Here is a 15,167-nt window from a genome sequence, read left to right as displayed (position 1 = left end):
TGGCCTCCTCCTGAGGTCCCCAGTATCTCAAATGTCAGTCTTCAGCCATTCAATTCACTCCATGTGATTTCAAGAAATGGCAGAAGGCACTGGCTGCAGCAAAGGCTATGGGCCCTGACAACATCCAGGCTATAGTACTGAAGTCTTGTGCTCCAGAACTTGTGCCCCTAGCCAAGCTGTTCCAGTACAGCTACAACACTGGCATCCGCCTGACAATGTGGAAAATTACCCAGGTATATCTTGTCCACAGAAAGCAGGACAAATCCAATTACTGCCCCATCAGCAAACTGATGGAAGGTGTCATCGATAATGCTATCAAGCAGCACTTATTCAGCAACAACCTGCTCATTGATGCTCTGTTTGAGTTCTGCCAGGGCCACTCAGCTCCAAACCTCATTACAGCCTTGTTCCAAACATGGACAAAAGAGCTGAATTCCAGAAGTGATGCGAGAGTGACTGCCCTTGACATCAAGACAGCATTTGACTGACTGTGGTATCAAGGAGGCCTAGCAAAGTTTCAAGTCAATGGGAATTGAGAGGAAAACTCTCCGCTAGTTGGAGCACAAAGAAAGATGGTTGAGGTTGTTAGAGGCCAATCATCTCAGCCCCAGGGCATCGCTGCAGGAGTTCCTCAGGGTAGTGTCCTAGGCCCAACCATCTTCCGCTGCTTCATCAATGACATTCCCTCCATCATAAGGTATATTCTCTGATGATTGCAGTGTTCAGTTCTATTTGCAACTCCTCAGATACTGAAGCAGTCCATGCCCACATGCAACAAGTCCTGGACAACATTCAGGTTTGAGCAGTTAAGTAACATTTCAGTGCAGCAGCTTTTTCGGGAGCAGCGTGTGAGCGAGTGAGCAGCTGGGAAAGTCCGTTTGAAAGTAAATTTAATTTCCTTTTGTTTTTCGGCGGAGGCCAGGGGGCTGCTGGGTAAGTAAAACACTATATATTTGGGCGGTTTAAAATAACTTTCCTTTCAGTGCAGCAGCTTTTTCGGGAGCAGCGTGTGAGCGAGTGAGCAGCTGGGAAAGTCCGTTTGAAAGTAAATTTAATTTCCTTTTGTTTTTCGGCGGAGGCCAGGGGGCTGCTGGGTAAGTAAAACACTATATATTTGGGCGGTTTAAAATAACTTTCCTTTCAGTGCAGCAGCTTTTTCGGGAGCAGCGTGTGAGCGAGTGAGCAGCTGGGAAAGTCCGTTTGAAAGTAAATTTAATTTCCTTTTGTTTTTCGGCGGAGGCCAGGGGGCTGCTGGGTAAGTAAAACACTATATATTTGGGCGGTTTCTGAACCCGAGACACCACACTTGTAGTGTCTCCCACCCGCCCTCCTCCTCTAACCAAAAAAAAGGACTCGGTGGGGTGTTTATAAGGTAAGGCTTTTTCGATTTCTCTGGTTTTATTGTGATTGGTAAAAACTTTTCGTTCCTTTTTCATTTAACTAAGTTTAAACTTAAGATTAAAAATGGCAGGAGATCTCAGACCCGTATCATGCTCCTCTTGCTCAATGTGGGAGCTCAGGGACACGGCTGATGACCCTGACTCCTTCACGTGCAGGAAGTGTGTCCAGCTGCAGCTCTTGTTAGACTGCATGACGGCTCTCGAGCTGCGGATGGACTCACTTTGGAGCATGCGCGATGCTGAGGAGGTCGTGGATAGCACGTTTAGTGAATTGGTCACACCGCAGATTAGGATTGCTGAGGGAGAAAGGGAATGGGTGACCAAAAGGCAGAGAAAGAGCAGGAAGGCAGCGCAGGAGTCCCCTGCGGTCATCTCCCTCCAAAACAAGTATACCGTTTTGGATACTGTTGAGGGAGATGGCTCACCAGGGGAAGGCAGCAGTAGCCAGGTCCATGGCACCGTGGCTGGCTCTGCTGTTCCGAAGGGCGGGAAAAAGAGTGGAAGGGCTATAGTCGTAGGGGATTCGATTGTAAGGGGAGTAGATAGGCGGTTCTGTGGTCGAAAACGAGGCTCCCGAATGGTATGTTGCCTCCCAGGTGCACGGGTCAGGGATGTCTCAGATCGGCTGCAGAACATTCTAAAGGGGGAGGGTGAACAGCCAGTTGTCATTGTGCACATAGGCACTAATGATATAGGTAAAAAACGGGATGAGGTCCTACATGCAGAGTTTAGGGAGTTCGGAGCCAAGTTAAAAAGTAGGACCTCAAAGGTAGTAATCTCAGGATTACTACCAGTGCCACGTGATAGTCAGAGTAAAAATGAAAGAATAGTCAGGATGAATGCGTGGCTTGAGAGATGGTGCAGGAAGGAGGGGTTCAGATTTTTGGGACATTGGGACCGGTTCTGGGGGAGGTGGGACTATTACAAATTGGACGGTCTACACCTGGGCCGGACTGGAACCAATGTCCTTGGAGGTGCTTTTGCTAACGCTGTTGGGGAGGGTTTAAACTAATGTGGCAGGGGGATGGGAACCAATTGAGGTCAGTTGACAGTAAGGAGGTAGTAACAAAAGCCTGTAAGGAACTAGATAATGAAGTCCGTGTGACTAAGGGGAAGAGCAGGCAGGGAGCAGATGATGAATATAAAGGGACTGGTGGTCTGAGGTGCATTTGTTTTAATGCAAGAAGTGTAGTAGGTAAGGCAGATGAACTTAGGGCTTGGATTGGTACCTGGGAGTATGATGTTATTGCTATTACTGAGACTTGGTTGAGGGAAGGGCATGATTGGCAACTAAATATCCCAGGATATCGATGCTTCAGGCGGGATAGAGAGGGAGGTAAAAGGGGTGGAGGAGTTGCATTACTGGTCAAAGAGGATATCACAGCTGTGCTGAAGGAGGGCACTATGGAGGACTCGAGCAGTGAGGCAATATGGACAGAACTCAGAAATAGGAAGGGTGCGGTAACAATGTTGGGGCTGTACTACAGGCCTCCCAACAGCGAGCGTGAGATAGAGGTACAAATATGTAAACAGATTATGGAAAGATGTAGGAGCAACAGGGTGGTGGTGATAGGAGATTTTAATTTTCCCAACATTGACTGGGATTCGCTTAGTGTTAGAGGTCCAGATGGAGCAGAATTTGTAAGGAGCATCCAGGAGGGTTTTCTAGAGCAGTATGTAAATAGTCCAACTCGGGAAGGGGCCATACTGGACCTGGTGTTGGGGAATGAGCCCGGCCAGGTTGTTGAAGTTTCAGTAGGGGACTACTTTGGGAATAGTGATCACAATTCCGTAAGCTTTAAAATACTCATGGACAAAGACGAGAGTGGTCCAAAAGGGAGAGTGCTAAATTGGGGGAAGGCCAACTACACCAAAATTCGGCAGGAGCTGGGAAATGTAGATTGGGAGCAGCTGTTTGAAGGTAAATCCACATGTGATATGTGGGAGGCTTTTAAAGAGAGGTTGATTAGCGTGCAGGAGAGACATGTTCCTGTGAAAATGAGGGATAGAAATGGCAAGATTAGGGAACCATGGATGACAGGTGAAATTGTGAGACTAGCTAAGAGGAAAAAGGAAGCATACATAAGGTCTAGGCGGCTGATGAAAGACGAAGCTTTGAAAGAATATCGGGAATGTAGGACCAATCTGAAACGAGGAATTAAGAGGGCTAAAAGGGGTCATGAAATATCTTTAGCAAACAGGGTTAAGGAAAATCCCAAAGCCTTTTATTCATATATAAGGAGAAAGAGGGTAACTAGAGAAAGGATTGGCCCACTAAAGGACAAAGGAGGAATGTTATGCTTGGACTCAGAGAAAATGGGTGAGATTCTAAACGAGTACTTTGCATCGGTATTCACCGAGGAGAGGGACATGACGGATGTTGAGGTTAGGAACGGATGTTTGATTACTCTAGGTCAAGTCGGCATAAGGAGGGAGGAAGTGTTGGGTATTCTAAAGGGCATTAAGGTGGACAAGTCCCCAGGTCCGGATGGGATCTATCCCAGGTTACTGAGGGAAGCGAGAGAGGAAATAGCTGGGGCCTTAACAGATATCTTTGCAGCATCCTTAAACACGGGTGAGGTCCCGGAGGACTGGAGAATTGCTAATGTTGTCCCCTTGTTTAAGAAGGGTAGCAGGGATAATCCAGGTAATTATAGACCGGAGAGCCTGACGTCAGTGGTAGGGAAGCTGCTGGAGAAGATACTGAGGGATAGGATCTATTCCCATTTGGAAGAAAATGGGCTCATCAGTGATAGGCAACATGGTTTTGTGCAGGGAAGGTCATGTCTTACCAACTTAATAGAATTCTTTGAGGAAGTGACAAAGTTGATTGATGAGGGAAGGGCTGTCGATGTCATATACATGGACTTCAGTAAGGCGTTTGATAAGGTTCCCCATGGCAGGCTGATGGAGAAAGTGAAGGCGCTTGGGGTCCAAGGTGTACTAGCTAGATGGATAAAGAACTGGCTGGGCAACAGGAGACAGAGAGTAGCAGTAGAAGGGAGTTTCTCAAAATGGAGACGTGTGACCAGTGGTGTTCCACAGGGATCCGTGCTGGGACCACTGTTGTTTGTGATATACATTAATGATTTGGAGGAAAGTATAGGTGGACTGATTAGCAAATTTGCAGACGACACTAAGATTGGTGGAGTAGCAGATAGTGAAGGGGACTGTCAGAGAATACAGCAGAATATAGATAGATTGGAGAGTTGGGCAGAGAAATGGCAGATGGAGTTCAATCAGGGCAAATGCGAGGTGATGCATTTTGGAAGATCCAATTCAAGAGTGAACTATACAGTAAATGGAAAAGTCCTGGGGAAAATTGATGTCCAGAGAGATTTGGGTGTTCAGGTCCACTGTTCCCTGAAGGTGGCAACGCAGGTAAATAGAGTGGTCAAGAAGGCATACGGCATGCTTTCCTTCATCGGACGGGGCATTGAGTACAAGAGTTGGCAGGTCATGTTACAGTTGTATAGGACTTTGGTTCGGCCACATTTGGAATACTGCGTACAGTTCTGGTCGCCACATTATCAAAAGGATGTGGATGCTTTGGAGAGGGTGCAGAGGAGGTTCACCAGGATGTTGCCTGGTATGGAGGGCGCTAGCTATGAAGAGAGGTTGAGCAGATTAGGATTATTTTCATTAGAAAGACGGAGGTTGAGGGGGGACCTGATTGAGGTGTACAAAATCATGAGAGGTATAGACAGGGTGGATAGCAAGAGGCTTTTTCCCAGAGTGGGGGTTTCAATTACTAGAGGACACGAGTTCAAAGTGAAAGGGGAAAAGTTTAGGGGGGATATGCGTGGAAAGTTCTTTACGCAGAGGGTGGTGGGCACCTGGAACGCATTGCCAGCGGAGGTGGTAGATGCGGGCACGATGGAGTCTTTTAAGATGTATCTAGACAGATACATGAATGGGCAGGAAGAAAAGAGATACAGAACCTTCGAAAATAGGCGACATGTTTAGAGAGAGGATCTGGATCGGCGCAGGCTTGGAGGGCCGAAGGGCCTGTTCCTGTGCTGTAATTATCTTTGTTCTTTGTTTGTTATTCGCACCACACAAGTACCAAACAATGACCATCTCCAACATGAGAGAATCTAACCATCTCCCCATGACCTTCAACGCCATTACCATTGCTGAATCCCACACCAACAAAATTCTGAAGGTTACCCTGGACCAGCCACATAAATACTGTGGCTACAAGAGCAGGTTAAAGTTGGGAATTCTGAGGCAACCTCCTGTCTCCCCAGTGCCTGTCCACCATCTACAAGGCAAAAGTCAGGAAGGAGTGTGATGGAATACTGTCCACTGGCCTGGATGTGTGCAGCTCCAACAACACTCAATAAATTCGACATCATTCAGGACAAAGCAGCCCTCTTGATCACCCCATCCACCATCTTAAACATTCACTCCCTCCACCACCGGCACAAAGTAGCAGCAGTGTGTACCATGTACAAGATGCACTGCAGCAACTAGTCAAGGCTCCTTCAACAGCACCTTCCAAACCTGTGACCTCTACCACCTAGAAGGGCAAGGGCAACAAGCGCATAAGAACACTAGCAATCTAAGTTCCCTTCTAAGTTACACACCATCCTGACTTGGAACTATATTGTCATTCCTTCACTGACACTGGGTCAAAATCCTGTAATTCCCTCCCTAACAGCGCTATGGGTGTACCTACACCAAGTGGACTGCAGCATTCTTCTCGAGGGCAATTGGGTATGGGCAATAAATGCTGTCCTTCCCAATGATGCTCACATCCCATGAACGAATTAAAAATAAAACAGTAATGGGAGCGGTTCAGCCAGGACACTCTTCCTCCCACACATCACTCAGGTAAAACCATTCCTAATGCTGATCTTTCTTTGGCATGCTCTAGGTGTCAAAGGCATCAGCTGACTTGATGGCTTACTGCGACGCTCACCTTAGAGACGACCCACTCATCGCCCCACTGCCTGCTTCTGAGAACCCCTTCCGGGAGAAGAAGTTCTTCTGTGCCATCCTCTGACGACGTGCAGAGCTTGGGGGAGTGAGGCAAGAAGCACCGTATCTGAACAGAAGATCACAGGCGTCTGGAGTGTCACATCTGCATGCTGTAATTATTGCTCCAGCTCTGGGGGAATGAACTATACTGTGTTTTACGTTGACCATAGTTTTGACGGCACAGACTTGTCAGTTGCACAACCACAAAAGGATTTAACGGTAACAATTTTTTTTAAAGAAATATAGATATTTAGATGACTTTTTCTAACTAGACCCTGTTTCATGTTTTGTATGTTAAATATAAAATGCTAAAAGCACAATCAGCTGGTGGCAATCGCAAGGAGTGGCTTTGGACAGAAGCTAAGTACGGCCATTCTATTTTTAATGATTGTATATAGTGAAGACAGATTGAATTCACCCAGTCTCAACAGTATTGAATGTGCATGCAAAGAGACGAAGCATAGGTTACAAAACATTACTGTGAAACCAAACTACAGTTCCAAAAACAAAAGTAACTTTTTTAAAACCTATTTTGCTCTTGCAAGATAAATCTAATGTATCCAGACTAATCTAATCACGGTATTGACATGCTTCCTTATCTAATTGCCGGTTAACACAATAATCAATGTGTATGTATCAAAAAGGCTGGGGTATGAATGGATGTCCAAAATCTTAGTTGGACTTTACCTTGAATTTATAGCACAGAAATAGGCCATTCGACCCAACAGATCTATGTGGGTCTCTGCTCCACTTGAGCCTCCTCCCATTCCACTTCTTCAAACAGCATCAGCATATCCTTCTATTCCCTCATTTACTTATCTAGCTTCCCTTTTCAGGCACTTCTATGCTATTTGCCTCAACCACTCTTCTGTGGTAGCAAGCTCCACATTCTCAACTCTCTGGGTAAAGAAGTTTCTCCTAAATTCCCTATTTATTATTGGCCCCTAGGTTTGGTCTTCCTCACAAGTGAAAACATCTTCTCCATGTCTACCCTATCCAACCCTGCCACAATTTTTAAGACCTGTTATCAGGTAACTTTGCTTTCCTAGAGAAAAGAGCTCCAGCCTTTCCCATTAGTCATACTTGGAGTTTGAAATTTGTTTGAGACTGAATCAGACTGTTGGCAGACATTTACGCCATCACTAAAGACTGCCTATTCCCACCACGATAACATTGCCTGACTCCATTCCTGCTTCAGTTCATCTGCTGCAAAACCCTCAACCATGCCTTTGTTACCTCTAGACTTGACTATTTCAATGCACTCCTGGCTGTCTCCCACCTTCCACCCTCCATAAACTTAAGGTCATGCAAAATTCTGCTATGTCCTAAATTGCACCACATCTCAAACACCCATCTCCCCTCTGTTCGCTGACCTCCTGTTTAAGCAACGCCTTGATTTAAAAATTCTCATCCTTTGTTTTCAAATCCGTTCATGGCCTTGCCTCTTATCTCTGTAACCTCCTCTAGCCCCACAATCCTCAGATATTTATGCTCTTCCATTCTGGCCTCCAACAGCTCTGATTTTAATCATTCCACCATTTGTAGCCATGTCTTAAGCAGCCTGGGCCTGAAGCTCAGGAATTCCCTCCCTCAACCTCTCCGCCTCTCAAACTCTCCCTCCCTTAAAACGTACCACTGACCAAGCTTTTGGTGATCTGGATGTAGGCTCACCATTGGGCATGGTTAATATCACGTTGAAAGAATTCATTTCACGGTTGGGGCAGCACAGGGTGACAGTGTGTAGAAAAACTGCAATCGCTTAAATTGCCCTCGATTACTTTGTAGAGATGATCTCCAATGATATCTGCTTGGTGCTTTTTAGTATTGTACCTGTGAAGGATGCAGAGTTAGGAGTCTTCTGATATTTATTCTTGGAGTGAGGGAAGCTTGAAAGCTCATGAATGCTGAAGTCAAGGGTCAGTTATAACAATTTTCTTCAATGATAGAATAAGTTCTATTTTCCTGTTACTGATTATTACCACTCATATAACAAATAACATGAGAATTTAATTTAAATGTGAATTATTGACCAGTTTATAATGGAGGGATTTTCTTCCGAGGAGAGACGCCGTCATCGTGAGAACACTCAAATCAAGTGGAAAGTGTTTCAAAACTGCCTGAGTAAACCGCGTAGAATCAAACGCACGACCAGCGTATGAAACACTGCCTGATTGCTGTCCGTGCTGAAATTGTACAGTGCTCCAGTCAGGATATCACAACATGAGGCCATTCAGGCAGTGCAGAGAGAAGCAACAATAAAGATGAGGGAGGTCACTTGGTCCATCTTCATTCAGGAAAATACCTGCCCCAGCACATTTCTTAATTGTGTGTTGAATAAGCTATGTCAGACATTAGGACAGGTGACCAAAAGTTTGGTCAGAGAAGTAGGTTTTAAGGAGTGTCTGAGGGAGAGGTGGATGGACAGAAAGGATTAAGGAGGGAATTCTAGAGCTTTAGACCTAGACAACTGAAAAGGTGGCTGCTAATGGTAGGTAATGGACAAGAGGCCAGAACTGTTAGAATGCAGAGTCCTCAATATTATTGGGCTAGAGATTACAGTAGGAGGAGTGGTGAGGCCGTGGAGGGATTTCAACATGGTGAGATTTTTAAATTCAAGGCTATGAAGGGTAAGCTTAGGGCAAGATATCAGAAAGTGTTTCTTTTACATGGAGGGTGATCCACAGCTGGAACAGGTTGAGGTCAGAATGCTGGGCTTGTCTAAAGAACAACTGGATATTATGAGGAGATATAAGGCTCGTGTTCTGCAAACAAGAAATCTAATGGAACATGAGACCTCCTTCAACGAACTGATCATCTGAAGTTTTTTTTAATCTAAAATGAATAGAAATACATCGAATATATATCCAAAAATGCATATATTTCAGTTCTTCATAATCACACTGCATATCTGCCAAATATAAATTTATTAAAAATTCATTTCAATGTTTAACTTTTGATCTGGTGCTCGTGCACTGTGGGTGGTTGTGTCTCCACTTCCAGCACTCAGCAAGTCTCACATTATACAAAATCAATCAGCATTCGCTCACTCTTCCTCTGATATATTATAGCTTTGTTTTACATCATCTCTTTCAACTTTTGAAAGATGTTTTTGAAGATCTGCTTAAAAGAGAAATGTAGTTTGCCAAGTTGGCACCTGCTCCTGTTATCACAGGGAGATAGATATCTGTACAGTTGTCAGTGTCTCTTGGCCACATCTTATTTATATGTTGGTGTTTAAAACAGTTTGGTAACAGACATTTTCGGGGTGAAATTCCTCTTTTAATGAAAAACAAGTTTACAGCAATAGTGTTGCCAACCTTCCTGGATGTTCTGGAGTCTCTAAGAATGATAGATGGGCACTGCTGTGGGCCATCAAAGAAAAAACACTGTAGGCCATTAAAAAAGAATTGTGTGTTTTCAGTGTTTTTGGAGATAGGGGAAAATAGATTGTGTTAATGTACAGGACAGTATGAGGCGGGAACGCCTGTAATGAATCCTCCAGGAATACATCCAACCCTGTTGGTTCTGAAAAGTGTTCGTGGGTTATTGAGGAAAAAAAAAAGTTGTCCTCCTGTTTTTTAATTATACGTGGAATCACTGTGTAAAACTAGTCACGTATGACTTTCTGGATGGGAAGTGTTGCCTTCAGCCTATTGTCCTCCACTCTGGAGCAAGGCCTCATGATCACTACTTCTAGATACGTCAGCCCATTCCATATTGATTTAGCACTCTCCCATTCTGATTTTGGTTCTTAAATAATTCCAGGGTTTTTTTCTCACCAGGAGTCCATTCCAAGTCTTGATCACTCTGTGTGAAGATATCAGTTCTAAAATTATCTTTTACTAGTTTGAGCTTGTGTCCCCTTGTCCTACTCCCTCCATTCCCTTAACTATCTTGTATCCCTCTATAGAACTACCCCTCAGGTGCCTCCTTTCCAAGCTAAATGGTGCAGGTTTTTCCAGTATTTATATCTCAGACCCCTGCTATTGGGGAATTAGCCTCATGGCTCTTCTCTGCACTTCCTCCAGCCTTCCAATGTCCTCCTTGTTTCTCAGTGGCCAAGATGTAGTCTGACCAGAGCATTGTACAGTTTGATCACAAATTCCTCTTGTATTCTACTGTTTCAGAAAGGAAGACTCTATGCAAAATATCTAGTCCCAAACTATTTCTAACCAGAAGTTTTAAAAAAAAACTAATTAGAAGTGACTGACACTCTGCAAAATGTGCACATCTCCCTTTTTAGCACTTTTACTCTCTGTCTCTCTAACATTCAGGATTATGTGACAACACTGTGCAGTATTCTTTTAACCTGATTTCAAAATCAGTTGAATTTGCAGACACAAGTCCCATGTTCACTATATTTCAAATGTTATTTCCATTTAATTCTTTTTCAAAAGGGAACATTGTTGTGTGGAAAGCAAGTTTGCTTTCTTTTGGTAGGGATGTTTTCTCACCTCTCCTCAAGAGACTGTCTCCCTCCCAAGGCTATGGCAGTGGTCTGGCATTCTGCTGCTTGTGGCAGGCCTGTCGGTGAATGCTAACAGGATAGTCGACCCTGGCTGTACCCAGCGATTCAGTGGCCCGCTGTACACTCTGCCCAATTTTCTTTTCCATTGACTTCAATGGCTGGTGATTCATTATTTGTTTTGTGCTACCTCACAAGCAATGTTCCCTCTAACCTGTGCAGCATCCCGAAAGTTCCTGCGTAGGCTGCATACAAGTCAGTCCCTTTAAGTTGCTGCTCAAAAAAATTTAAAGGGCCTGTACATTTAAACAAATCGGCAGTGCACTACAAAACAGAGTACAGTGCTCCCAGGACAAATATCTATCCCACTGTCTGTTTATCTGATATAAAATCCACCTCCGAGCTATGCTAGTCAGAGAAGACACAATAGGATGATGTGCCCATCCTTCAGCCAGCAGATACAGATTGGAGTGGGTTTTTCAACATCGTTCCCAATTCTAGATTGTCAATCCCGGTTCTGGAATTGAACTGAAAATCTTCAAAACCATTCAGAGATGGCCCAGGATCAGATACAGCTCCTTAGCCAGTTACAGCAGCCATTTGGGGTTAAATTAGTCAGGACACCCAACATCATTTTGACTCTTCATGTTCGTATTTGAGGGCGAAATCCCTTCCATGTAAAGTAAATCTACTCCCTGTACCCAGTGTCCTAACTCACACTAAATCCCATTCATCTATCGCTCCTGTGTTCACTGATCCACATTGGTGAGCTGCCTTTGAACCGCTGCAGCCCATGTGGTAAAGAAGCTCCCAAAGTGCTGTTAGGCAGGGAGCTTCAGGACTTTGACTCAGTAACAATGAAGGAATGGCTGATGTGTCCAAGTCAGGATTGTGTGTCTTGGAAGGGAACTTGTAATTGGTGTTTCCATCTGTCTACTGCCCTTGACCTAGGTGGAGGTGGTGTTGCCGAAAAAGCCCTGACGTGATTGCAGTGCGTTGTGTGGATAAAACGCACAGAAGATACAGTGCACCAGTAGAGGAGGGAATGAATGTTATAAACAGATGAGTCTGGGGGAAGGACAGAATCAAGCCTGGCTCTAATAGTTCCCATAATTAAATAGTATGTTTGCAGAATCCAGGATACATGTGAAGAGTAGCACAGGAAATGTGGAGCGACATCATTTCCTGTGAAAATGTAACCCCCATTGTGATTTAAAGCAGGAAAGAGGGAGAGGAGGAAATTCAAGGAAATAGTGGCACGGGGGAACAATCTACAATGAGTTGTAACTGTGTGTGTAAATTTGTATGTGTTGATTTTATCTATTTGGAGAGCTCTATTGTAAGTGCTAACATTTTGTAGGACAGCTCCAGAGTAAAGGTCAATCTTTCGTTCATATACTGGTCCTTTTCTGCTACCTTAGTCATGTTTTCTTGGAGAAATACACAAAACGTTTTCTCTTTTAACCTTTTCCTAACGGGCTGCACTCTCGTAGGGTGCAGGTGAAATGTGCTGCATTGTTGTACGATAACTGCGTCTGCTTAGGCTTGTTTTATACAACTCTGAGAAAATAGATTAGGAAATCAGGTCCAAGCCTTATTTTGTTCTATTGTGACTGAGTTAAGCAAATTAGTTGGTGTTTTCATTCTTTTTCTGCTTGGTGATCGTGAAACTATTAAAGAAATGTTCAATTATCAAACATGTTTGGTTTTGTTTGTGAAAGATGCCATTTTTACAGAACCCTTCATGGCCTCAGGCTGCCCTAAAGCACGTTACACCTAATAATGCACTTGTTGAAGTGTAATCACTGTCATAATGTAGGAAAAGTGGCAGCAAGCTCCCACAAGCAAGCTAACCACAGTGGCGCAGTGGTTAGCACCGCAGCCTCACAGCTCCAGCGACCCGGGTTCAATTCTGGGTACTGTCTGTGTGGAGTTTGCAAGTTCTCCCTGTGTCTGCGTGGGTTTCCTCTGGGTGCTCCGGTTTCCTGCCAAAAGACTTGCAGGTTGGTAGGTAAATTGGCCATTATAAATTGTCCCTAGTATAGGTAGGTGGTAGGGAAATATAGGGACAGGTGGGGATGTGGTAGGAATATGGGATTAGTGTAGGATTAGTATAAATGGGTGGCTGATGGTCGGCACAGACGCGGTGGGCTGAAGGGCCTGTTTCAGTGCTGTATCTCTAAAAAAAAAGTGATGTTGGTTGAGAGATTAATATTGGGCAAGACACATATGAATAGCATCTTCATCGTATAGTTCTTCATGTCCATCGAAGAGGGCAGCCAGGGCCTTGATATGAAGTCTCCAAAAAAAAAAAGCACCTCCCTCAATACTGCACTGGAGTGTTAGCCTGCGTTTTGAGCTGAAGCCTCATGCAAGCCATTGAGCCACAAGTTGACCAAAGGACTTCGACCTTTCACTTCTAGGTTCAAAAGCTGGATTATCTGATCTTGACCTAAAAAAGCTGCCACTGCCCCAGTAACTCCCATAGTGGGAAGATCCCTTCATGCCTTCGTACTTCCTGCTTTGCAGTACCTGACGTCATCACGCTTGATATCTTACGGCGTAACCAGCACGTTGCCGAATGTGCGGACTACAACTCCCAGAGTACATCACGCAAAGCACGGCTGCGCAATACAGCCGCTTGGTAGGCCCTCAGTGCGGCGTAAGGGACCCGCGGTAAAAGGAGGAGGCGACCATTGGCCGTTAATCGGCAGGTGAACCTGTTAGAAGCGGCGCTTTCGTGACAATCAATGCGTAACGTGGCTGTGCTGGCGGCGGCCTGCTTTTGTGTCCTCGCCATTATTGTTCATATTGCTCTGCAGCCTCACTTCAGCCCCGGCCACCTCGTCCACTTGCGAGGTAATGGTGAATTTAACCGTCGAATAACCGCCTCGCTTGCTCGCGGCGCTGGGGTCCGTGACATCACTGCGGAAGCTCCGCCCCGACCTGCTTGGTAATGCGCATGCGCGACACCTTCGTGACGATTAGCTGCGTGATGTCACCGCTGATGCTCTGCCCCTTATTGCCCATTGTACTGCGCCTGCACTTCTGCCTTGTGAGTGACTTGTACAGCATATTCCATGCTGCAAAGCACTGAACTACTTGGTCTGATGATGATCACTGACATTCCAGTTGCCAATCATTGTTAATTTTTTTTAAAAAAGGATATCAATTAGATACATACGCTCAGTGCGCCATTCCTGGCTTTTCCTCATTAAAACACATGGAGTTCAAATATTTGTTTTGCAAACATGAATAAAAAATGGTGGAATGTAGGTAGAAAGTATTTGTGAGTTTGTTTTTCGTGTTTATCAATTGAAGATTTCTATAAGTGTCAGCCGTGTCACCCACCACTGAATTAGAAGGCCCCATTCCAGAGACTTTGAGTCCACAATCCAGGCTGACGTCCCCAGTGCAGTACTGAGGGAGGTAAATTGGTCATTATAAATTGCCCCTAGTGTAGGCGGTAGGGAAAATATAGGGACAGGTGGGGATGTGGTAGGAATATGGAATTAATGTAGGATTAGTATAAATGGGTGGTTGATGGTCGGAACAGACTCGGTGGGCTGAAGGGCCTGTTTTAGTGTTGTATCTCTAAAATAAAAAAATCCAATAAGGAATTCAGGAGACACTTCTTGACCCAGAGAGTGGTGGGATTGTGGAACTTGCTACCACTGGAGTAGTTGGGGCAAATAGCATAGATGGGTTTAAGGGGAAGCTGAACAGGCACATGATGGAGAAAGGAATAGAAAGATGTGCTGGTAAGTTGAGATAAAGAGGGGTAGAAGGAGGCTGATGTGGAGCATAAACACCAACAAAGAGCTGTTGGGATGAATGGCCTGTTTCTGCGCTGTACTTCAATATAATAAAAATGTAATATATTAATGTCTTCCATCCATGTGAATGACCTGTGAGTGTGTTGTCACAAGTCTGTCAACACCTTGGACTCTCCCAGGGCACTGAGATATTTTAAGAGCAAAACACTACGGATGCTGGAACTCTGAGATGAGAACAGAAAGTGCCAGAAATACTCAGCAGATCTGACAGCATCTGTGTAGAGAGAAACAGAGTTAACGTTTCAGGTCTGTGACCCTTCATCAGAACTGGCAATAGTTAGAAATGTTACAGTCTTTAAGCAAATGAAAGGGGGGGAGGGAGATATTTTGTTCTGTTTGTTCCACCGAATAGATTTACTCTTGAATTGTGGATGATCTTTAAATTCATAAAGCTCTGCATGCATGACAACCAAATATTAAGTGATGAGTGAGACAGTAGAGTAGATTTGACTGTGTATTTTTAGCATTGATTGTGACGTACAC

General features: G+C 44.6%; 2 protein-coding genes across 5 annotated transcripts in view; both read left to right on the top strand.

Moving 5' to 3' along the window:
• LOC137355494 (guanine nucleotide-binding protein G(I)/G(S)/G(O) subunit gamma-4) overlaps positions 1–12,532 on the top strand; it is a 29,656-nt gene extending 17,124 nt beyond the window's left edge. For both annotated transcript variants that reach the window (XM_068020695.1, XM_068020705.1), the window contains exon 3: positions 6,280–12,532. In XM_068020695.1, coding sequence (XP_067876796.1) covers positions 6,280–6,408 — 129 coding nt within the window. In that variant the 3' untranslated portion in view covers positions 6,409–12,532. The remainder of the gene's footprint in view (positions 1–6,279) is intronic.
• A 935-nt stretch (positions 12,533–13,467) lies between these two features.
• b3galnt2 (beta-1,3-N-acetylgalactosaminyltransferase 2) overlaps positions 13,468–15,167 on the top strand; it is a 34,896-nt gene continuing 33,196 nt past the window's right edge. For all 3 annotated transcript variants that reach the window (XM_068020607.1, XM_068020598.1, XM_068020589.1), the window contains exon 1: positions 13,468–13,707. In XM_068020607.1, the coding sequence (XP_067876708.1) occupies positions 13,599–13,707 (109 nt within the window). In that variant the 5' untranslated portion in view covers positions 13,468–13,598. The remainder of the gene's footprint in view (positions 13,708–15,167) is intronic.

Source organism: Heterodontus francisci, chromosome 3, assembly GCF_036365525.1.
Source record: "Heterodontus francisci isolate sHetFra1 chromosome 3, sHetFra1.hap1, whole genome shotgun sequence".
NCBI lineage: Eukaryota > Metazoa > Chordata > Chondrichthyes > Heterodontiformes > Heterodontidae > Heterodontus > Heterodontus francisci.
This window is presented reverse-complemented; position numbering and strand designations above follow the sequence as displayed.